General features: G+C 40.0%; 1 protein-coding gene across 3 annotated transcripts in view; it reads left to right on the top strand.

The window, feature by feature from the left end:
• The window catches only part of KDM5B (lysine demethylase 5B), an 87124-nt gene that overhangs the window by 58213 nt on the left and 3756 nt on the right, over positions 1 to 25155 (top strand). For all 3 annotated transcript variants that reach the window (XM_033200212.1, XM_033200214.1, XM_033200213.1), the window contains exons 12-25: positions 3138 to 3300; positions 5424 to 5543; positions 7055 to 7249; positions 9862 to 10043; positions 10207 to 10331; positions 13659 to 13809; positions 13950 to 14064; positions 15057 to 15412; positions 15962 to 16100; positions 19045 to 19224; positions 20159 to 20317; positions 22172 to 22657; positions 24129 to 24240; positions 24970 to 25124. In XM_033200212.1, coding sequence (XP_033056103.1) covers positions 3138 to 3300; positions 5424 to 5543; positions 7055 to 7249; positions 9862 to 10043; positions 10207 to 10331; positions 13659 to 13809; positions 13950 to 14064; positions 15057 to 15412; positions 15962 to 16100; positions 19045 to 19224; positions 20159 to 20317; positions 22172 to 22657; positions 24129 to 24240; positions 24970 to 25124 — 2638 coding nt within the window. The remainder of the gene's footprint in view (positions 1 to 3137; positions 3301 to 5423; positions 5544 to 7054; positions 7250 to 9861; positions 10044 to 10206; positions 10332 to 13658; positions 13810 to 13949; positions 14065 to 15056; positions 15413 to 15961; positions 16101 to 19044; positions 19225 to 20158; positions 20318 to 22171; positions 22658 to 24128; positions 24241 to 24969; positions 25125 to 25155) is intronic.

Raw genomic sequence — 25155 nt, 5'->3', positions numbered from 1 at the left:
ATGCGCCACCACGCCCAGCTAATTTTTTCTATTTTTAGTAGAGACAGGGTTTTTCCATGTTGGTAAGGCTGGTCTCGAACTCCTGACCTCAGGTGATCCGCCCACCTCAGCCTCCCAAAGTGCCGGGATTACAGGCGTGAGCCACTGTGCCCCCAGGTAAGACAGTGGTTCTTAAGATTCCTAGAGCATCCATGAATTCCCTGAAATTGCACACACACTACCTTGCAAGAACAACGTATTTCTGGGGGAAAAGGTAGTTTTTTTTTTTTTTTTTTTTTTTTTGAGACGGAGTCTTGCTCTGCCGCCCAGGCTGGAGTGCAGTGGCCGGTCTCAGCTCACTGCAAGCTCCGCCTCCCGGGTTTACGCCATTCTCCTGCCTCAGCCTCCCGAGCAGCTGGGACTACAGGCGCCCGCCATGTCGCCCGGCTAGTTTTTTTTGTATTTTTTAGTAGAGACGGGGTTTCACCGTGTTAGCCAGGATGGTCTCGATCTCCTGACCTCGTGATCCGCCCGTCTCGGCCTCCCAAAGTGCTGGGATTACAGGCTTGAGCCACCGCGCCCGGCCGGTAGTTTTTATCTGAAGTAAAAAAGTCTTCACCTAGGCCGGACACAGTGGCTCACACCTGTTATCCAGTGCTTTGGGAGGCCGAGGTGAGCAGATCACCTGAGGTTGGGAGTTCAAGACCAGCCTGGCCAATATGGAGAAGCCCTGTCTCTACTAAAAAATACAAAAATCAGCTGGGTGTGGTGGTGTGCACCTGTAATCCCAGCTACTTGGGAGGCTGAGGGAGGAGAATCACTTGAACCTGGGAGGCAGAGGTTGCAGTGAACCAAGAGACCCCGCCATTGCACTCCAGCCTGAGCAACAGAGTGAAACTCCGCCTCAAAACAAAAAGAAGTCTTTACCTATAGAAAAAGCATATTCTAAGTAAAAGTAACTTTTACTTAGAATTTGATGGCCAGTGGTAGCCTGGATACCCCTTTGGGAGAAGTGTGAATTTTAGTAGCACCACAGTGTCCTCTAGGTCTGTGTGATGACCAGCCTCTCTCTTGTTGTGCTGAATTCAGGTATCACTACGCACAGTAGAGTGAGCCTTATCTTTGTGTGTGCATTGAGGGGGCAAGGTGGGAGGGATGTGCAGATATTTGGGCTTCTTTACTTTTTAAACTCTTCAAGCCATTTCTTCACATCTGTTTTCTTCTAAGTATAAAAATATTTGAGCCGGGCGCGGTGGCTCAAGCCTGTAATCCCAGCACTTTGGGAGGCCGAGACGGGCGGATCCACGAGGTCAGGAGATCGAGACCATCCTGGCTAACACGGTGAAACCCCGTCTCTACTAAAAATACAAAAAACTAGCCGGGCGAGGTGGCGGGCGCCTGTAGTCCCAGCTACTTCGGAGGCTGAGGCAGGAGAATGGCGTAAAACCCGGGAGGCGGAGCTTGCAGTGAGCTGAGATCCGGCCACTGCACTCCAGCCCGGACGAAAGAGCAAGACTCCGTCTCAAAAAAAAAAAAAAAAAAAAAAAAAAAAAAATTGAAAATCTATGACTCACTCAAATCCTCACAACAAGGAATTTGAGGATGTACCACAAGAAAGAGAATTGGCATAAACATGTATAGAATTAATTCTACTTCCCTAGGCAGTTGCTCCCAGCTGTAAAATGAAGATTATATTTACCGTACCTCACAGGGATGATATAGATAAATTGTTTGATAATTTAAAGTCCTTTGAAGAATAAGAATTCCTTAGAAATGCTAATTGCCTTGTTAGTGTTTGATTTAACCTAGTCTGCCAGAATGGGCAAGGGAAAAGAAAAATGGAGAGTTGCCTTCCCTTGTCAGTTGCTTTAGGAAACTGTGGTAACAACATATCCTGAAGTGAATACGATACCTTATATTCTTAGAAATTCTAGATACCAGCTGGGCACGGTGGCTCACACCTGTAATCTCAGCACTTTAGGAAGCTGAGGTGGGTGGATCACCTGAGGTCAGGAGTTCGAGACCAGCCTGGCCAACATGGTGAAACCCCGTCTCCACTAAAAATACAAAAATTAGCTGGCCATGGTGGCACGCACCTGTAATACTAGCCACTCAGGAGGCTGAGGCAGGAGAATTGCTTGAACCTGGGAGGCGGAGGTTGCAGTGAGCCGAGACTGCGCCGTTGCACTTCAGCCTGGACAACAGAGCAAGACTCAGTCTCCAAAAAAAAATAAAATAAAATAAAAGAAATTCTAGGTGTCTGCATTTTCTAAAGAATCAGATAAAAATGGGAGCGGGGAGAGGACCCCAGATGGAAAGTCTTCTGTTCATTCATACTTGAAGGGGAAAAATGCATTACATATGTTCACATCACATTTCTTTTTCTTTTTCTTTTTCTTTTTTTTTTTTTTTTCAGACGGAGTCTTGCTTTGTCGCTCAGGCTGGAGTGCAGTGGCCGGATCTCAGCTCACTGCAAGCTCCGCGTCCCGGGTTTACGCCATTCTCCTGCCTCAGCCTCCGGAGTAGGTGGGATTACAGGCGCCCGCCACCTCGCCTGGCTAGTTTTTTGTATTTTTTAGTAGAGACGGGGTTTCACCGGGTTAGCCAGGATGGTCTCGATCTCCTGACCTCGTGATCCGCCCGTCTTGGCCTCCCCAAAGTGCTGGGATTACAGGCTTGAGCCACCACGCCCGGCCATCTCTTTTTCTTTTGCTTTTTCTTTTTTTTTTGAGGTGGAGTCTTGCTCTTGTCACCCAGGCTGGAATACAATGGTGCAGTCTTGGCTCACTGGATCCTCCACCTCCCGGGGTCAACTGAATCTTCTGCCTCAGCCTCCCAAGTAGCTGGGATTACAGGCGCCTGCCACCATGCCTAGCTAATTTTTGTATTTTTAATAGAGGTGGAGTTTCACCATGTTGGCCAGGCTGGTGTTGAACTCCTGACCTCGTGATCCACCCGTCTCGGTCTCCCAAAGTGCTGGGATTACAGGCGTGAGCCACCGTGCCTGGCCCACATTCACATTTCTAATGATGCTTTGTCAGTTTGCAGATTCCTTTGTAGCGTAGTCTTACAAAGCCGAGTCTGAAAAATATGAACTGGTAACCCATTTTGTTTGTGTTGGTGTTGCAGATTGATTTATTTTTATAATCTATTTCCAGGGGTGAGCCAAAAACCTGGTATGGAGTCCCAGGGTATGCTGCTGAGCAGCTAGAAAATGTAATGAAGAAACTAGCTCCAGAACTCTTTGTGTCCCAGCCAGATCTCCTCCATCAGCTTGTGACCATCATGAACCCCAATACCCTGATGACTCATGAAGTGCCTGTATGTTCTGGATTAATCCTTCTGCCACTCAAGCTTAATTTACCACTTCTTTTTCCTTTTTATTCACTTTTTTATGATGTTGATTTGATTCTGTGTTTTCCATAGCATAACTTGATAGCAGAAACAGCTGTTTTGCTGCGGTACTGTACATTTACTCAGTGGGACTGGATCCTTAGATACCATAAAAATTAATGTGTTGCAGCTAGTAACTAGATTGCTAAACAGCCTTCCTTTGCAAGTAATAATTGTAATTCATTGGTTTTAGTATATTTGTGTGTGAAAATTTATTTCAAGGTCTTGAGCTTGTATTTTAGGGTTCACAGTCTAGACCGAAAAGTCTAGAGGTTGCTAAATGAAGTGACAACTATACAGTCCTGGGACACCTAACAACAGGGGTGTGTTCTGAGAAATGCATTGCTAGGTGATTTCATTGTCATTTGAACTTCATAGAGTGTACGTACATAAACCTAGATGGTGTAGCCAACTACACACCTAGGCTATATGGTATAGGGTATAGATGCTGAGCTACAAATCTGTACAGCATGTTACTGTATTGAATACCTTAGATAGCTGTAACACAATAGTAAGGATTTGTGTATTTAGTTGTATCTACACAGAAAAGGTACAGTGAAAATACGGTATTATAATCTTACAGACCACCATTGATATGTGGTCTGTCTGTGACCAAAATGTTGTTATGTGGTGCACAACTGTAGTGGCTTCCTTTTGGAGAATATTCTGAAGACATTTGGGAGGCCATATTGAAATGTATGAAGAGTCCATCTTAGCTAAATCAAATGTCAATGATACATTTACAGTGTTAAAGTGAATTCTGGAACTTGTTGTGACCTAAATTTTATGCTTTTGGGTTCATAGGCTAGTCAATGGAGACAACAGAAAGGACTTTTGAGGCATTATAAATTATGCATAGACCGTAGCTTAGAAAATAATCACCAGTAAGCACCACAATCTCACCATCTCCTCATAGTTGTTATTTTTCTCATTGATATTTTGAAATTTCCTTATGTTAACGGTTTTTTCCAATTTGTTAAGAGTAGATTGCTTTAATTGAGACCTGACCCTGGTTCTTTAATAATTGAGTAAGCCTCCTGGGGTTAGATTCTGGACCTACAGAGATAGATGAATGAACTCCTTGTGCATTTAGGGATTCACAATGCGAGGTAAAAGATAATGTTTATACAGATAATCGACGGGTGGTTTCGTTTGACAGTGGTGTCAACTATGAGACTGATCTAATAACTCTATTGGGAATCAGAAAGGGCTCATAAATGAGATGACATCTGTAGTAGGAGCTGGAACTCTGATAAATTATCACATGTTTGGCAGAGTCAGGGAAGGAGGAAGTATTCCAGGTAGAAGATATGGTGTTCCTGTGATGGGTAGTAGTCTTTTAACAGAACCCTGAAGGCCATATTACCACACAGATGGCTGGTCTCCACCCCTAGAATTTCTGATCCTGTTATTTTGTTAGTCTGAGTGGGGCTTGATGATTTGCATTTCCATCCTAGTGGATGTTGATGCTTTTGTTCTGGGGGACCATACACTAGGTAAGCATTGGTGTAGAAATATAGAGGCTTGAAAAGGAAATCTAATATTATTATATAATAATAAGCTCAGTGTAAGGATTTGTGTGCCTAGAGCATTATAGGTACTTTTGGAATGAGGGTGGTGGTAGGAAGAAGGGAATGATGGGAGATAAGTTTGAGTTCCAAATGAGGAGGGGCTCTGTATGTTATGAGATTCTTGAAATAGAGTGGGATTGCTTTAATTGGTGGTAGAAGATACTACTTTGGGGGTAATAATAATATATTAGGATATTCTTATTGTAGCTGTTTTTAAAAGTTATACTTTAAACCTTAATATGGCCACATTTGTTTTGTGTTCAGATACTAATCAACTTTGGTAGTCTGGGATACTGCTCCATCTTGTGACATAAATTAGTTTTACCAGGTGATATTCTACTATAGTAATTTGTTTCTTCTGGCTCAATTTCAGAGTGTTGCCTTTTTTTGGAAATTATCTAATAGTCTGTGTCCAGATTGGTTTTAGTAACAATGTCACTCTTTAAGAAACTCAAAAATCTTCAATTTCTGTCTCTTTAGGTTTACCGAACTAATCAGTGTGCTGGGGAGTTTGTGATTACATTTCCAAGAGCCTACCACAGTGGTTTTAACCAGGGTTTTAATTTTGCTGAGGCTGTTAATTTCTGCACTGTTGATTGGGTATGTAATTACAATTTTAGTGAACCTTTTCAAATTTATTATTTTTCCTGAGAAATTGAATATAATGTTTTAAAGTGTCATGTGGGCTAGGCGCAGTGGCTCATGCCTGTAATCCCAGCACTTTTGGATGCCAAGGTGGGCAAATCACCTGAGGTCAGGAGTTTGAGACCAGCCTGGCCAACATGGTGAAATCCCATCTCTACTAAAAATACAAAAATTAGTCAGGCGTGGCAGTGGGCGCCTATAATCCCAACTACTTGGGAGGCTGAGGCAGGAGAATCACTTGAACCCAGGAGGTGGATGTCACAGTGAGTCAAGATCACCCCATTTCACTCCAGCCTGGGCAACAGACTGAAACTCTTGTCTCAAAAAAAAAAAAAAAAAAAAAATGTCACACGGGTAGTTGCCTTGACCCATTACTGCTCAAATGGTCAGTCTGCAAATTGTTTACCAGTCCACAATGAGATAAAGCACTTGTACCACAGTGTAAATCAAGCATGAATTACCTAAGCATACTGCTTAGTTCAGCTGATGTGTTTTCTTTTGTAGCAAGACTTTCTTGATAAAGAAAGGAGTCTGTTGATTTACATTCTGGCTGAAGCTCAGCATCTCATTGCAAACTGATAAATAATTCCAGTCTAAAGGCTATACTTTGTATAGTACTGGCTTAAATTATTTATAGTACTGCAATTTAAGGACACATTGGTTTTAGTTAGTTGTAAAGTTTAATTTTTATATTTGTATTAATACTTTTACCTAAAAAGATCTAGATTAAGTGCTGTTAAAGCTAATGAATTATTATTTTGTCATAATGGTACTTGCTATATCTATACTTATTTTCCATTATGTAGTTTTTTGGAGTGTTATTCTCTGAAGTAGGTTGATCTTACCAGTTCAGCACAACTATTTCAGGAGATATATAAGGTCATACTTCTAATTAGATTCTACATTGTTTGTTAATACATTGGGTCTTTTTTTTTTAAACCACTTTTTAATTAAGATATGTAACATTATAGATCTTTGGGATGCAAAGATGAATAAGGCCTAGGGCCTAGGCTAGGAATCTTAGGAGTCTGATGTGTTGTTTTTTTAAATTTTTTGAGACACAGTCTCGCTCTGTCACCCAGCCTGGAGTGCAGTGGTGTAATCATGGCTCATTGCAATCTTGACCTCCCAGGCTCAAGCAATCCTTCCATGTCAGCCTCCTGAGTAGCTGGGACTACAGGCATGCACCACGAAACCCTTCTAATATTTGTTTGTAGAGATGGGATTTCACCACACTGCACAGGCTGGTCTCCAATTCCTAGACTCATGCAAGGCTTGGCCTCCCAAAGTGTTGGAATTACAGGTGTGAGCCATCCGCCTGGCCCAAAGTCTGGTTTTAGGGTTGGTAAATGATACGTGTTAAGACCCATAGTGTGATGTTTGGTAATTTGATGATAATGGGTCAGAGGTGTTTGCAGATAGAACAAAGATGAATGTTATTTTTTTCTTTCTATCTTTTGATACAGCTGCCATTAGGCCGACAGTGTGTGGAGCATTATCGCTCGCTTCATCGATATTGTGTGTTTTCCCACGATGAGATGATCTGCAAGATGGCTTCCAAGGCTGATGTACTAGATGTTGTAGTGGCTTCAACTGTTCAGAAAGACATGGCCATTATGATTGAGGATGAGAAAGTTTTAAGGGAAACTGTCCGTAAATTGGTAAGGCTTATGGAAATCCAACTGCATGTTGTCATTGGGTATTATTTAGTAAAATTCTTAATGCACTTTAATATCATTTTAAGTAGTCTTTTTAAAGCATATTTTCTTTGAGGCCATTGTAATAGATGTAGTATCTCGTGGTTTTAATTTTTATTCACTATCTTATTTGCCACATGTACATATGTCTCTTTGAAGTAGCTGTTCAAATGTTTTGCCCCTTAAAAATATATATTTTGTAGAAACAGGGTCTCACTATGTTGCCCAGGCTGGTCTCAAACTCCTGGGTTCAAGCTATCCACCTGACTCAACCTCCCAATGTGCTGGGTTTACAGGTGTGAGCACCACACTCGGCTTGCCCTTTATTTTTTAAAAAAATTTGATTGTTGTAATAATTCTTTATGCATTCTGCATACCAGTTTTTTTTTTTTTTTTTTTTTTAATCAGATAGGCGTTTTGCTAATATTTTCTCCCAATCTGTGGCTTGTCTTTGATTTTCCTACCAGTGTCTTTCAGCAAGCAGGAGTTTTTCATTTTGATGAAGTCCAGTTTGTTAATTATTTTCTTGTGTGAATCATGGTTTTTTGGTTTCCTATTTAACAAATCTTGCCTAATCCAAAGTTACAAAGATTTTTCTCCTACAAAGTCATCAAGTTTTACATTTTGGTCTTTCATCTATTTCAAGTAATTTTTGTTTTTCAAAATATGAGTCAAGGTTCATTTTTTAACATGTGGATATCTAGTTCTTCCAGCAGCATTTCTTGAAAAGACTGTCTTTTCTTCATTAAATTGCTTTGGCACCTTTGTTGAAAATCCATTCACCATATAAGTATGGGTCTATTTCTGGACTCTGTTGTGTTCTGGTGATCTGTGCATCTATTCTGTTGCTAATACCAAATGGTCTTGATTATTGTAGCTTTCTAAGAAGTCTTGAAATCAGGTAGTATGAAGCTTCCAACTTTGTTTTTTTTTTTTTTAATTTGTTTTATCTCTTTTACTTTTTTTTTAAATGTAAATTTTAGTATCAACTTACCGATTCCTGCCAAATCAATTCCTGTTGGAATTTTGATTGACATTGCATGAAACTATGGATAGTTTGGGGGAGAATTGATATCTTAATAATATTGAGTCTTCCAATTCATGAACATAGTATGATTTTATATTGCATGTTTTTTGGCACTATTATAAATTGTACTTTTAAAAACTTTGAATTTCTAATGGTTTATTGCTAGTATTTAGAGAGACAATTGACTTGTATATTGACCTTGTCTCCTGAGACCTTACTAAAGTCACTTAATTTCCAGTAGCTTTTTCATGGATTCTTTTGTAATAATAATATCTGCAAATAGTAATACTGTTTTTTGTTGTTGTTGTTATTTGTTCGTTTGTTTTTAAAATGTGCCTCTTTAGGTAGAATCCCAGAATATTGGCTCTCTGCAGTCCATTATAGTTTAACAGCAGGTCACCTACCTTCCCCCCTTATGGTACAGTTGGGGGGAAAATAGTGCCCAGAGGGTTTAAGTGACTTACCAAAGTCTTACATCAAAAATGGTAGCTCAGTTTTTTAGAACTCTGAGACTTTTTCCAGATATGGAATTTACACATTAAAATTGGGTATGAACTACATGATTCATTCTCAACTAAAATCCATAGAATTGGTCCTTAATCTTATTTTAAACAAAATTTTAACTCTCCATCTCATGAAGTCCTTTTTAATGACCAATTCAAAAATAAAACCAAAATCAAATTAGCATTTTCCTTACCTTCCTCATCTTTGTTGGCCCATATACTTGGCAGATATGAAATAGTTAAAAAGTTAAAATACAGGATAAGAGAATAAAAGGAAGAAGCCCAGTGGTTCATAAACTGATTGGCATTCTCAAGACTGGATTAGGATCCAGTTTTAGATAGGGAAAAAAAGGTGATAGAAGTTTGGTCTTTGAATGACAAAAGGTATATCCAAGAAGGGTTCTCTAGCTGTTCCGTGGTACAGATTATGTTGAAATTTACTGGTTCAAGATCTTATTGTTCCTGACAGTCTTTTTGGATGAAATGTTTTATTATGGCTTTAGTCTTTCCTATTGCACAAATTTTCTAACTATTCAGGTAATGATATCCTTTCAGATAACCTCCTGTAAAAGGCTAAGAGACCACTCAGCATCTTCCCAAAATTTCTGCATGATAGTCTTTTCCACTTGTCCCATGTTCTTTCCTTTTATTTTTGTCCTTTTAATAGATTCTCCATATTTCCTCAGAAGTAGGAAATATATTCCTTTCTTTTGTTCTTATCTATACCCAAAATGTGGACAAGGCTAATTTGGAGTAGAACAGACAACAAACCTCAGTAGTTTTACAGTCCTATGGTGTTCATACTCAGATCAGAATGACCAAACATAAGGACCTGCCTTGTCTGAAAAAGGAGATCTCCCTAGACAAATGAACTTGCCTATATTTGCTAGGTCATTTGTTTCTTGTATGCCACACGTTTTAAAATCATGCATCTCTATTTTGGTAAGGCTTTTTTTTTTTTAAACTCAAGTGCTACTGCATGCTTGTCTTGGGCTGGTGGATTATATTATCCTTTGGAGGTCTCTCTAAAGTATATTTTATTCTAGGGAGTGATTGATTCGGAAAGAATGGATTTTGAGCTATTGCCAGATGATGAACGTCAGTGTGTAAAATGCAAAACTACGTGCTTCATGTCTGCCATCTCCTGTTCTTGTAAACCTGGCCTGCTTGTTTGCCTGCATCATGTGAAAGAATTGTGTCCCTGTCCGCCTTATAAATATAAATTGCGGTAAGTAGGAAGAATGATTTTTTTTTTTTCCTATGGAAAACAGTTGATCGTTACTAAAAGCTTAATGACATCGCAGTTCTGGGGCTGAAATGTTAAATATAAAACATCTAGTTTTCTCCAAAGCTACACGTCTCAAAGCTAAGTGTGGTGGTATTATTTCCAGGTATAGATACACGCTGGATGATCTCTACCCTATGATGAATGCATTGAAGCTTCGAGCAGAATCTTACAACGAATGGGCCCTGAATGTGAATGAAGCTTTGGAGGCAAAGATCAACAAGAAGAAAAGTATGTGATACATAAAGTGACTTGATGATTGGCAAATTGGGGCTCATTGTGATGTAGCCAAATTAAAGTCAAAACATTTCTTGAAACAGCCTGACCTCATCCTTGGTTATCCCCTCTACGTAGCCAGGTCTACAGAGCACCAGCAGAGAAGGTTTTAAAACCGAGAGTGGATAATGCAGATGCCCTTGCATCATAGTGAAATTTTGGTATATGAGTTGTGCAACATTACTTACTTAACAAAAACGATATTGTTAGGAAACCTTTATTTTTGTCTCAGAAATAAAAATTTCACATTTCTTACAAAGACATTGCAATCTTCTTAAAAAAAACAAAACAAAACAAAACATCTTGTGACAAAGGCAGCATGACACTAAATCAGGAGTCTCTGAAATGGTAGTTTATCACTTCTTAGTTCTAATTAAGGTTAAGGTCCCTGGCACTTGTCATTACCTTTGAAAGTCACTACTACCCTTTTTATCTCTCTCTCTCTTTTTTCTTATGAAAATATAGTTTGTTTTTTGTTTTTTACTTTTCAGCTTAGGAGTACATGTGCAAGTTTGTTACATAGATAAACTTGTGTCATGGGCGTTTGTTGTACAGATTATTTCATCACCCAGGTTATTATTAATGACCCATTAGTTATTTTTCTGGACCCTCTCCCTCCTCCTGCCCTCTACCCTCCCAATAGGCTCCACTGTGTGTTGTTCCCCTGTATGTGTTCATGTGTTATTCCCCTCTACGCATCCATGTGTTTTCATCATTTACCTCCCACTTATAAGTGAGAACATGCAGTATTTGCTTTCCTGTGCCTAGTGTTAGTTTGCTGATTGCCTCCACCTCTATCCATGTTCCTGCAAAGGACATGAGCTCATTTTTTTTTTTTTTTTTTTGAGACGGAGTCTTGCTCTGCCACCCAGGCTGGAGTGCAGTGGCCGGATCTCAGCTCACTGCAAGCTCCGCCTCCCGTGTTTATGCCATTCTCCTGCCTCAGCCTCCCGAGTAGCTGGGACTACAGGCGCCCGCCTCGTCGCCCGGCTAGTTTTTTGTATTTTTAAGTAGAGACAGGGTTTCACCGTATTAGCCAGGATGGTCTCGATCTCCTGACCTCGTGATCCACCCGTCTCGGCCTCCCAAAGTGCTGGGATTACAGGCTTGAGCCACCGCGCCCGGCCAAGCTCATTCTTTTTTATGGCTACATAGTATTCCATGGTGTATATGTACCACATTTTTCTTTATCCAGTCTTATCATCGATGGGTATTTAGGTTGATTCTATGTCTTTGCTATTGTGAATAGTGTTGCAGTGAACATGCACATGCACGTGTCTTTATAATGGAGTGATTTATATTCCTTTGGGTATATGCCCAGTAATGGCATTGCTCAGTCAAATGATATGTCAGTCTTTAGATCTTTGAAGAATCGCCACACTGTTTTCCACAATAGTTGAACGAATTTACACTTCTGCCAACAGTGTATGAGTTCCTTTTTCTCCACAACCTTGTCAGCATCTGTTACTTTTTGACTTTTAATAATAGCTATTCTGATTGGTGTGAGATGATATCTCATTGTGTTTATTTATTTATTTATTTTTATTTTTTGAGACCGAGTCTCGCTCTGTCGCCCAGACTGGAGTGCAGTGGCATGATCTCGTCTCACTGCAACCTCCATCTCCCAGGTTCAAGCAATTATCCTGCCTCAGTCTCCTGAGTAGCTGGGACTTCAGACACACGCCAACATGCCCAACTAATTTTTGTATTTTTAGTAGAGACAGGGTTTCACCATGTTGGTCAGGCCGGCCTTGAACTCCTGACCTCGTGATCTGCCCGCCTTGGCCTCCCAAAATACTGGGATTATAGGCGTGAGCCACTGCACCCAGCCTTTCAGTGTGGTTTTGATTTGTATTTCTCTAATGATCAGTGATTTTGAGCTTTTTTTCATACGATTGTTGGCCATGTGTATGTCTTCTTTTGAAAAGTATCTTTTCGTATCCTTTGCCTGCTTTTTAATATTTTTTTCTTGTAAATTTGTTTAAGTTCCTTATAGATGCTGGATATTAGATCTTTGTCAGATGTACAGTTTGCAAATATTTTCTTCCATTCTCTAGGTTGTCTGTTCACTCTGATGATAGTTTCTTTTGCTGTGCAGAAGCTCTTTAATTAGATCCCATTTGTCAGTTTTTGCTTTTGTTGCAGTTGCTTTTGCATCTTCATGAAATCTTTGCCTGTACCTATGTCCTGACTGGTATTTCTAGGTTGTCACCCAGGGTTTTTATAGTTTTGGATTTTACATTTAAGTCTTTCATTCCTCTTGAGTTAATTTTTGTATATGGTATAAGGAAGGGGTCCGGTTTTGATCTTCTGCATATGGCTAGCTGTTATTCCAGCACCAATTATTGAATAGGGAATCCTTTCTCCATTGCTTGTTTTTGTTAGATTAGTTGAAGATCAGATAGTTGTAGGTGTGCATTTTTATTTCTGGGTTCTCTATTCTGGTCTATTGGTCTGTGTGTCTGTTTTTGTACTGGTTCATTTCTCTTTCAGAGTGTTTTCACTTGCTTTCATTTCTGTAGCCCAACACATAACTCCACCCCCTTTTATTTAGGGGAAAGGAGCAATATCATTGTCTCTGAGTCTACTGTGCTCTAGTCACTGAGCATACTAGTTACTCACTAACTGTAGAATAAAATGCAGGAGGAAGAAGTGGTTCAAGCCACACAGTAAGATTTATATTTACTTTGCTTTCATAAGTCAGTTGTTTTCTTCTTTTTGTCTATTGTGAACATGCCAGGTTTTTTTTTTTTTTTTTTGAGACAGGGTCTTGCTTTGTCATCTTGACTGGAGTGCAGTGGCATGGTCATGGCTCACTGCAGCCTTGAAATCCTGGGTTTAAGTAATCCTGCTTTAGGTTGACAAATAGTTGACTACAGTTGTGTGCCACCATGCCTGGCTAAGTTCTTTAATTTTGTAGAGATGAGATCTTGCTGTGTTGACCAGGCTGGTCTTGAACTCCTGGCCTCAACTGATCTTTCTGCCTTGGCCTCGCAAATTGCTGGGATTTACAGGCTTCAGCCACTGTACCCGCCCTAACACATGTCAGGTCTTAGCATTTTTATATTTAAATTCAACTCTAGGCACTTGTTTAAAAAACTCCATGTTCAGCCACCGCCCTGGAAAAATCAAATCAACAAATTTATTAATAATTTAAAGCATTGCAAGAATTTGAAGTTACATTTCTAGACAAGAACTGACAAAAGCAATCTCCTCTGATTTTCATACCAGTAGTAATAAACATAATGATTACAGAAAATATGACTTTTTCTTCATTCCTAGGCCTTGTCAGCTTCAAGGCTTTAATTGAAGAATCTGAAATGAAGAAATTCCCAGACAATGATCTTTTGCGACACCTTCGCCTAGTCACACAGGATGCAGAGAAGTGTGCCTCTGTTGCGCAGCAGTTGCTTAATGGCAAAAGGCAAACTAGGTATGTGCTTCTGACTGAGTTTGGATTCTTTGGCACCTATGTTTGGAAACCTGTTGTGTCTTGAATTTCTGTGACCACCTGGGTGTGGTGGACATATATATGTATTCTTATATGGCTTCCTTGGGCCTTTGTTTTTATAGATACCGATCTGGTGGAGGGAAATCCCAAAATCAGTTGACAGTGAATGAGCTCCGGCAGTTTGTAACACAGCTGTATGCTCTTCCATGTGTCCTCAGTCAGACACCATTGCTAAAGGTAACATAGAGGGATGTGTGGGAGAATACTTTGGTAATGCTGTATTTTGTATATAAACTCGATTGACATTACTAAGTAATCTTTGATGATTAGTATGTACATTTATTTGCAGATGCTTTTAATAACACATTGAGGCCGGGCGCGGTGGCTCAAGCCTGTAATCCCAGCACTTTGGGAGGCCGAGACGGGCGGATCACGAGGTCAGGAGATCGAGACCATCCTGGCTAACACAGTGAAACCCCGTCTCTACTAAAAAATACAAAAAAAAAAACTAGCCGGGCGTGGTGGCGGGCACCTGTAGTCCCAGCTACTCCGGAGGCTGAGGCAGGAGAATGGCGGGAACCCGGGAGGCGGAGCTTGCAGTGAGCTGAGATCTGGCCACTGCACTCCAGCCTGGGCGACAGAGCGAGACTCCGTCTCAAAAAAAAAAAAAAAAAAAAAAAACATTGAGTGGTATGTGTATATAAAGAGATTATAATAGTAGGCCCACAGAGGGGAAATAAATTTGGAAATTTTTCCTTTGAAAGTGACCTTGGCTGGGCATGGTGGCTCACACCTGTAACCCCAGCACTTTGGGAGGCTGAGGCAGGCGGATCACCAGGTCAGGAGTTCAAGACCAGCCTGTCCAATATGGTGAAACTCCATCTCTACTAAAAATACAAAAATTAGCCGGGCATGGTGGCACGTGCCTGTAGTCCCAGCTACTCAGGAGGCTGGAAGCAGGAGAATCGATTGAACCTGGGAGGCAGAGGTTGCAGAAAAAAAAGAAAGAAAGTGACCTCAGCTAGTTCAAGTTGGGATAAGGTCTCCGTTATAGTTGCTTAGTGTTTGCTGTCAATTGGCTTATGTATTATCTTATTTACCTATATTATTACTAAAATTAAATGAGATGTTAAGAGTATCTCAGTGAATATGAATTTAAGATTCTAAGTTTGAAAGAAGCCAATTACTGAAATTACTGTTTTAATGCAATAACCTGTGTATTTTTTTAGGATCTCTTGAATCGTGTAGAAGATTTTCAACAGCATAGTCAGAAACTACTGTCTGAGGAAATGCCTAGTGCTGCGAAGCTGCAGGACTTGCTAGATGTCAGCTTTGATTTTGATGTTGAACTTCCACAGCTTGCTGAGATGCGTATCCGTTTGGAACAGGCCCGTTGGCTGGAAGAGGTGCAGCAAGCTTGCCTAGACCCCAGCTCCCTTACTTTAGATGATATGAGACGTCTCATAGACCTAGGGGTAGGGCTGGCCCCATATTCAGCAGTGGAGAAGGCTATGGCCCGGCTGCAGGAACTGCTCACAGTGTCAGAGCACTGGGACGACAAAGCCAAGAGTCTCCTCAAGGCCAGGTGAAAAAGCAGACTTCTCTTTCTTTGGGAAGGTTGGACAGTTATCTCTATCTTAAACAATTGGTGTATGGCACGTGCTCAGTAGCTGCGGTTATTATGCATGTGGAAGACATGTAGAAATAGCTGAGATATTTGGAGCTGCTTTGGGACCTGAATAAAAGAATGTTAATTTTTCTTATTTTACTGATTATAAAATGAATAATTCAATTGGATATACCTTTTCTAGAGTTGGTTTAATAAAATTTCCCTGGATCCTGTTAATATCCTGTCTTCGAGAGAGGAAAATATTTACAAATAGGTGAAGCTGTTTAAACTCACAGTTAATAAATATGGTTCCAAGGAGTCTTACAGAGAAATGTCTGAGAGTCAGTAGGTACTGTTCTGCAAGAAAACAGTGCAGATAATTTTCAACAGGAACAGACAATGCCGTTTGAAAAAATTTCTTTGCCATACTGAATTTCCTTTGAAATGCTAGTCTTTTTGGTAACCATTTAAAGAAAAATGAACCATCATATAAAATACTAAGAAGTCTTTGTTTGCATTTTGTAGGCCACGGCATTCATTGAATAGCCTTGCTACGGCAGTAAGGGAAATCGAAGAGATCCCCGCATATCTGCCCAATGGTGCAGCTCTGAAAGACTCAGTGCAGAGAGCCAGAGACTGGCTTCAGGATGTAGAGGCCCTGCAGGTTGGTTTTAAAAAGTATATATAGAATGTGTAAGTGCATCCAGAAAGAGCAATATTGGAAAGTTGTGAAGAATAATATGTTGGATCTCGCTGCACAGTTTCAGTATTTTAGGGGTTGACCAGAAGACTAATTCTATTCATACTTATTTGGATGTACTTACCAGCTATTATCCTGACCAGTTGTCTCAAATATTTAAAGCTTAGACAGTGTCACCAACTTTATCTGGGAGCTGGGGAGTCTTTCATACCAAACTTGAGTACTTGACTGCAGATTGAAGCAAAAGAGCTAACAATGAAGTAGTGAGAGAAAATAGTTTTCTACTCTTTGGTAAGTGTGATTACCTCTTGTTGGCTTGTCCACAACTTTGAAGTTCAGACAATCAGTAATAGCAGATTCAACGAATCTAGTTATATGACTAAATGCCCAAACTAAGCCCCAAGGCCCAGGATTTTCATGAAGTAGTGACTTTAAAGTACCCTCCCAACCCTACAAAAGAAATAAAAACCTACCCAGTTCCAAAGTATCTAAAGTCATTTCCACCAAGTATTTGTGGTTTTATGCTGGATGTTATACTTATTGACCTGTATATAAGTTTAAAAAAAGAATTAAGTTCACTTGTAGCATTGTTAGGGTACAAAAAGAATGCATTTAATATGATTTTCCCAGTTTTCAGACAACTGACTGAATGACTTTAATTTGAAAAGTGTTTGATGGGGGATGTCTTCCCTTATCTCTTATCATCATAGGTGTTACTGACCTATTGAGAAAAAAAAAGTCTCAAGTTCTGTTTTGTTGAAGTCCTCAAATTCTAGAAATAAAAATACTATCTGGCTTTCTGAATATTTGTGTAATTTTAAGTGGTGCTAATTGGCTAGTTGCTAACAAGAAGTACCAAATAGGACAATTCTAGACAAATGTTTGCATCTGGGCATCTGTTCTTGTTAATAGGGAAAAGAAGATATATTGTTTGAGGAGATTACATAATTAAGGACTGACTCCAGCAAGCCAAAAAAAAAAAACAAAAAGAAACAAAGTATTTACTATGGACGTAAACTTCATTAATGAGAGTTTTAGATGCAGGCAATTGTCAATGATAGTTGGTACTGTAGTAATTAGTTTTAGTCATGGTCCTCCTTTTTATTCCATGATTGCTAGCAGCCAGAAGGTGAGGTCATGGCAATAAGGAGAGGTTGGCATATAAAATCAGAAAGCAAGGGCATGCTTCTGGATGAGTTTATTTCCTTCATATTTTATATGTATATGCTACTTTTACTATGTTTGTAACAGTGCCATTAAGGGCAAAAGGCAAGTTTTGCTTCATTCCTGAAAAAGTAGCCTACCTTTTTTTTGAATCATATATTTAAGGACTAATAGACATGACTAACAACAAGGAACAATTTTCTATTTAGTGGATTATTTATTTTAAAATGTTAGGCAGTATTCTGCTTTACACATAGGAAGCACTCGGATTTCTAAATTAAATACCATAGGAATAGCATTAATTTATGAGTCACATTCTTAAGTGTCCATCAGAACATTTATGCCCTAACAGTTTTAATCCTCTCAGAATAAATATCAAAGGCAGCAAAATAACCTACCCAGTCTTCCCTAGTTGTCCCAAAAATGTCCCTTATGGCTGTTTGTCTAACCCAGGAACACACATTGCACACTAACTGGCATCTCTTTAAGTTTCTTTTGATCTTGTAGCGTTTTCCTCCCTACCCCAGTTTTTCTCATGTCACTGACTAGACAGTTATCCTGTGGTATACTCCACCTTCTGGATTTGTTTGGTTGTTTCTTTGTGGAGTGTTCTATTCTGTGTATTTTCAGAAATAAATTGGAAGTTAGTTTTAAAGCCCTGGTGCATCCAAGTTAAACATTTTTTAATATAAAGCATTAAACTGTGAGGTAATACTGTATATTCTATATTGCATCACAACAGGAGACATATCTGGATGACCTGACATCAGTGATGCTAAGTTTTACATTGTGTTAGAGCAACACCAATGCATTTCATCCTCCATAACCTAATGCTTTTACTCTCCTTCTAGTTTGGCTATCTTTTTCTAAAAATACAGTTCCCAGACCAGCAGTATTAGCATTGGCAACAGCAGCTTCACCTGGGAACTTGTCAGAAGTGCAAATTTATGGACCTTTCTCTGACCCACTGAATTAGAATATTTGGGGATAGGACTAAGGAAACTGTGTTTAAACAAGCCTTCCAGATGATTCTTATGTATGCTAAAGTTTGAGAACCACTACGCTGTCTCAACTTCTATTTTAGTTTCCTGAATAATTTATATTGAGTTGCTTTAATTAATCATTGGTGAGTGGATTGGGGTAAAATAATTGTTTTGTTGCTTTTTATTTGTATAATTTCATATGAAAGTCTTGAGTTTCTACAAACCTTCATTTCTGCTGAAATTTTTTTCAAACTATCAATAGGGATCAATGTGATGAGTGAATTTAGAAGGGTATAAATAGAACAAAGGGACCACAGTATATGCCATGTTCACATTTGTATCCTTAGAGTCTAGCATATACTAGGTTCTCTAGGCCCGGCACAGTGGCTCACTATAATCCCAGCACTTTGGGAGGCTGAGGTGGGAGAATTGCTTGAACCCAGGAGGTAGAGGTTGCAGTGAGCTGAGATTGCACCGCTGCATTCCAGCCTGGGCAAGAGTGATACTCTGTCTTAAAAAGAAGAAAAAAAAAAAAAAAAAAAAAAAACACCACCACCAACAAAAGACCAAACTAGGTTCTCTAAGTGTCACTTCTACCCCCAACATTATTGGTCATCTGGCAGGTTGACATTTGTGAATTTAGCCTGTTGAGATCATGGAGTAATCTGAAGTACTCAGTGAACCAATCTGATTTATGCTTTCCTGTTTTTCATAGAAGTGTTCTTTTTTCTAAACTGCTGTGATTTTCCTTGATATATTAGGCTGGAGGACGTGTGCCAGTGTTAGACACACTCATAGAACTTGTTACACGAGGCCGATCTATCCCGGTACATCTGAATTCTTTGCCAAGACTGGAATCCCTAGTAGCTGAGGTTCAGGCTTGGAAAGAATGTGCTGTTAATACATTCTTGACTGAGAATTCTCCATATTCTCTCTTAGAGGTAAGTTTACAACCAGCTCATCTGCAAGACCTTAGATCTCCTAGTTTGGTAAAACATGCATTTCATCACATGCAAAGATGACATCACAGATTAATCTATATTCTGTGAGTTGTTCTTCCAGTAAAGCCAGGGAGATTCTTCTAATCTTCTGGTGAAGCAACCTTTAAATGTTTTCTTGGTTCATTTAGGATAACAGTATCTTTTTTTTTTTTTTTTTTTGAGACGGAGTCTTGCTCTGCCACCCAGGCTGGAGTGCAGTGGCCGGATCTCAGCTCACTGCAAGCTCCGCCTCCCGGGTTCACGCCATTCTCCTGCCTCAGCCTCCCGAGTAGCTGGGACTACAGGCGCCCGCCTCGTCGCCCGGCTAGTTTTTTGTATTTTTAAGTAGAGACAGGGTTTCACCATATTAGCCAGGATGGTCTCGAACTCCTGACCTCGTGATCCGCCCGTCTCAGCCTCCCAAAGTGCTGGGATTACAGGCTTGAGCCACCGCGCCCGGCAACAGTATCTTAAAGAAGAAAATTTTTTCCTACTGGGTGAAATTCCTCTGTGTTGAAATTGGACTCTTAAACTTGGCCATGTTTCACCCACCTGAATTTCGTAAGCCTGATAAATGATCTCCCCCATCTTTTAAAAGTGCTTTACCTGCACTTTGTATTTTCTGTAAACTGTTCCTTGTGCATCATGACTGGGATCAGTCAACTATCACATTTTTTTTACTTGTTACTTAATTGAATCAGGAATCAGTCGATCTCATAAGAGTCTTCCTCCTCCTTTTGTAAAGGAGAGTCTGAGGGTTGCACGTTCCAAAGAAAATCTTCAGTACTAAGAAATGCACATCCTTTTTACTGCTTAGGCTTTTATTTTGGGACTTCCTACCTAATGCTTTATCTGAAATTTATTTTACTGTTGGTTGTGCTTTGTCCCACATTAGGTGCTGTGTCCTCGATGTGATATTGGCCTTTTGGGATTGAAAAGGAAGCAGAGAAAGTTAAAGGAGCCCTTGCCAAATGGAAAGAAAAAAAGCACCAAATTAGAGAGTCTGAGTGACCTGGAGAGAGCTTTAACTGAAAGCAAAGAGACTGCTTCAGCTGTATGTAGGGGTTTTTTTCTTCTCCTTTCTGTGTTATTGGGAAGAATAATTTCTGACCCTCTCTGGTTTATAGGAATTTGGAGAAGGCAAGTAGAGTGAATTGAAAGTGTTCAGTTTTACTAAAAAGACTTTTTGAAAATTGTCAAGTGTTAAGAGTTTTAAATGGTAAGATGCCTAGAGGTGCGAAAGATTCAGGGTAGGCTTCCCAATCAGGGACTAGCAGACACAGAAACAGTCTTGTTAGTGCCTGTGGGTTGATCCAGGAATGCTAACTGAATATATTGAAACTAATATGAATAGATATATGAAACTGCAGTGCCAATTTATTAGTTTACAGTTAAGAAGTACATTTAAAAGTTTACTGGATACTTTGATACTCATCTAGAAGACCTTAAATCTCTGATTCAACATACTGTTGATTCAAAGATGATAGTTTCAAGGAGACGAAGCAATGTGTAACTAATGTTACACATTAAGCACCTTATCAGGATTAAAAAGGAATAGTTATGTGATGCTTTTAATGGCACGAAGCATTGCCCGTTCTAGAGTGGGACTGTATACCTGCTACTGGGACTAGATTGAATGGGTTCATCTGTGGATCCGGGTACCTTCTCCCATTGATTTCTTTGTAACTGCCAGACCTCTTGCGATATACATGGGTTGCCTTGATTTATTTAGGTATTTTGACACAGATAAAGTCTTTAGTGTATGTTTGTATATTTAGTCAGGTTCTAGACAGATTTCTGCCATCAGAGGTCCTCCATTCCATCTGTGGTTTGTTGTTTTTATTTTTTTTTTGAGATGGAGTCTCGCTCTGTCGCTCAGGCTGGAGTGCAGTGGCCGGATCTCAGCTCACTGCAAGCTCCGCGTCCCGGGTTCACGCCATTCTCCTGCCTCAGCCTCCGGAGTAGCTGGGACTACAGGCGCCCGCCACCTCGCCCGGCTAATTTTTTTTGTATTTTTTAGTAGAGACGGGGTTTCACTGTGTTAGCCAGGATGGTCTCGATCTTGTGACCTCGTGATCCGCCCGTCTCGGCCTCCCAAAGTGCTGGGATTGCAGGCTTGAGCCACCGCGCCCGGCCTGTGGTTTGTTTTTATAAAGACTAACTGAAAGTTACAGTCACCCTCCTGAGATGTTTATATGTTGGTTTGAAACTTTATGTGCAGTATCTTTCATAGATTTTAGTCTGTGCCCATCTGTCTGTAGACCCCTGGTTTAAGAATTCTCCCTACATATTATCTGTTAATTTATGGTAGAACTCAAAGGTTAGTCATTTGCTTTCCATCTCTAAGCTTTGAGAAGTTACCTTGTTATCATATAACCCACACGTATTACCTGTGTATTATATTTAGAAAATAAGTGGATTTTTTTTTAAAATATACCAAAGGTCTTTACCTGATTTGCTTTTAGATCTTTTTTTTTTTTTTTTTTAAATAGAGATAATGGAGAGTTTATTCTGCCCTTGTAAGGGTGCTTCATCTGGTGAATCGTGATGGATCTGGAAGGGGATAGATGTGATGATTGGAAATGGTTTTTTAACTGTGACAGGTTTTTTGAGAACTTGTTTACTATGTGCCAGGCAAAGAGTGTCCTATCCCACATCTCTCACTTAACTGTAATCTCAGCCCTGTGAGGTGGAGACTATTATCACCTCCATTTTACACATGCAGAAATTTAGCCACAATGGAATACGTGGCATCAGGTCACTCACACAGCTTAGTATGAGGCAGAGTGAGGATTTGAATACAGATAATTTACTCAGGATCCCATGCTCTTAACCACCAGGACTTTGAGTTTTAGGGGAAGGCCAAGTTATCTAGGACATCATCCTTGATTGTTAACTCTTTTTTCAGATGGCAACTCTCGGGGAAGCTCGCCTAAGGGAAATGGAAGCCTTGCAGTCTCTCAGACTTGCCAACGAAGGGAAATTGCTGTCACCTGTCCAAGATGTGGATATAAAAATCTGCCTATGTCAGAAGGCCCCAGCTGCCCCTATGATTCAATGTGAACTCTGCAGGGATGCTTTCCACACCAGTTGTGTGGCGGTGCCCAGTATTTCACAGGGCCCCCGAATCTGGCTTTGTCCCCATTGTCGGAGGTCAGAGAAACCTCCATTAGAGAAAATTCTGCCCCTGCTCGCCTCCCTTCAGCGTATCCGAGTTCGCCTTCCTGAGGGAGATGCACTTCGATATATGATTGAAAGAACCGTGAACTGGCAGCACAGAGCCCAGCAACTGCTTTCGTCAGGGAATCTTAAATTTGTGCAAGATCGAGTGGGCTCAGGACTGTTATATAGCAGATGGCAGGCCTCAGCAGGACAGGTGTCAGACACAAACAAGGTGAATCTGGACTTTCCTTATTGGGTTGTTGGAATTTGCAAAGCTCTGTATCTTTCTCTCGAACCTGTAGCTTTGGTATTGCTATTCCCTTGGTGATCACTTTACTGTTAACAGCACCCACTTTACCTGTAGCTTCCCACTTCAAGACCATGCAGCAGGTACAACATATTCTTTTAGTTTCCTCTGCTCCTAATAGAAGTTGTTTCTCAGGCACTCTTTCTATAGAGCACATATTTAGCTTTTCACAGATACCAATGATTTTTTCATTTATATGTGTGCTGACCCATATGTGTCTTACGTATATGTCTATGATGTTCCTTTAAGTCTTTGCTTGACTAAAAAGTTTTTTACCCTGCTTCTTCTCATGTAAGTCAGTTAGTAGAAAGGGAAAACACTTCCTGCCTTTCATCTCTTTTTGCCCTTTAAGGGAACATATTTTTTGGAAGAAGTGTTTGAGCACTGTGTTATTTCAGAGGAAAGCTCCTGGGTTATACACCATTTGTGATTTTTCTGCCAAAAGCCAGATTCTTTTGACCATCACTGGATGGGCAGAGTTTTCTGTCATCTTCCATAGGTGGCTGCATTAAAAGAATGTGAAGACAATAGAAAAGTACAATCAGGAAGGCAGTATTCGATCTTTATGAGGTTAATCTGATGGTTTTTAAATTTGCTAAACATCTCCGTACCAGAGATACCACAACTCTCTTGTGCCATATGAGCACAGACACATGGATTATATGAGTTACACTGTTGATAAGATGAAGACCAAAAAAAAAAAAAAAAAAAAACACCCAAAACAGTCTGTCATATGTATTTCCTTGGTTTTTTATTTCTTTGCAGGCTTCTGAAATATAGTGCCTGACACATAGATGATGAATTAAATATTTGTTGCATAGATGAGTTGTGGCATTGTGCACACTCCCAAAGTGGAGTCATTGGTGTTCTTTACCCAGGATGTGCTGTTTACCCTTCTTAGTAAAGGGAAGGGACACAACTATTATATTAATCCATGGTCAAAGGAGTGTTCCCCTGGCTCCTTTAATATAAAACACTAAGGAAGATAGGAAAGTGGTTATGGATGATTTCTGACATTTGATTTACTCGAAGGGGTACATACGTATTTATTGTATTTTAACCTTCAATAAGGAGAATTAGAAAAGGATTAAAAGGCTGTATGATGTGTTCTCACATTGAGAAAGTGGCTTATTTCCCAATGGTCTTCTTTACATCTCTGAAATCAGTCCAAGTAAAACTGGAAAGAGTAAAGGCTTGGTATTTAGGAAGATAGAAATTGATTTGGCCAGTTCTGAAATGCCAGAAGACTCTTCAGCAGGGGAAAATCAAGTAGTTGTTTTTTTTTTTTTTTTTTTCCTGGTTGCCTGCCTGGGTAATGCAAGCTACTGTCATTGGACTAATGGGAGTATTTTTAATCCTGAGGATATTTTATTATAAAACGTTTTCCCTCCATTAGGTATCTCAACCTCCTGGCACAACATCATTTTCCTTGCCTGATGACTGGGACAACAGAACCTCATATTTGCACTCTCCCTTCTCTACTGGACGAAGTTGTATCCCCCTCCATGGTTTGTATTTTGTTGTTATGTTGAAGGCTGGATACTAATGAGTTATCTTGTATTACTAGGTTTTTGTTATAGATGATCAAGTACCATAAAAAAGGACTTTATGCTGTAATGTAGGATATAAGCTATTACATATTTGCAAAATAGGGAAGGGATCCTATTTGAAGGCTTAATAAATGCAAAGGAACAGAGAGGAAGACTTTATATCCATTGTCCTCATCAACACCAAGCTGTTAAGTCAGATGCTGGTCATGGGCTCCCTTGTTGCTTCATTACTTAGGAGACTTGAGAATCTTAGGGATAATCCACATTTACTAGAATCCTGATCCTTAGTCATAGCATCTCAATGTGTGTCCAGTAATGTGGTTAGACCTCCTTGATCTACTCAGATTGTTCATGCTGTGGCCATCAGTTTGTTTCTGTGCTTTCCGTTAGAAGCCATCAAGGCAGAAGTACAGTTTTTTCTGCGTTCGCAATGTTAAATGAGAAGGGGATTCAGTGTATAATTAATACTAGTAATCAAAGACTTAGGAAATCTAGTTTTGGCTCTGTTTATTATATTGTGGCTTTAGGCACATTAAGTAAACCTCACTTCAACTGAAGGTAATTTGTAATATAAGAAGGAGAGGGTAGTAGTGGTATTAGGGACAGTCCTTCTATTTGTCTCATAAACCCAAATGTGAATGTGAAACACCCTTTGTTGTTATTTTGATTTGGTCTGGTCTTTTACAGGCGTTAGTCCAGAAGTGAATGAACTGTTGATGGAAGCCCAGCTGCTCCAGGTATCCCTTCCTGAAATTCAGGAACTTTACCAGACTTTACTTGCAAAGCCAAGCCCTGCTCAGCAGACTGACCGAAGCTCACCAGTGAGACCCAGCAGTGAGAAGGTGAGTGTCTGAGAGGCTTCTGTGGCAAGGC

This window comes from Trachypithecus francoisi, unplaced genomic scaffold, assembly GCF_009764315.1.
Source record: "Trachypithecus francoisi isolate TF-2019V2 unplaced genomic scaffold, Tfra_2.0 Lachesis_group5, whole genome shotgun sequence".
NCBI classification, from domain to species: Eukaryota; Metazoa; Chordata; class Mammalia; order Primates; family Cercopithecidae; genus Trachypithecus; species Trachypithecus francoisi.
This window is presented reverse-complemented; position numbering and strand designations above follow the sequence as displayed.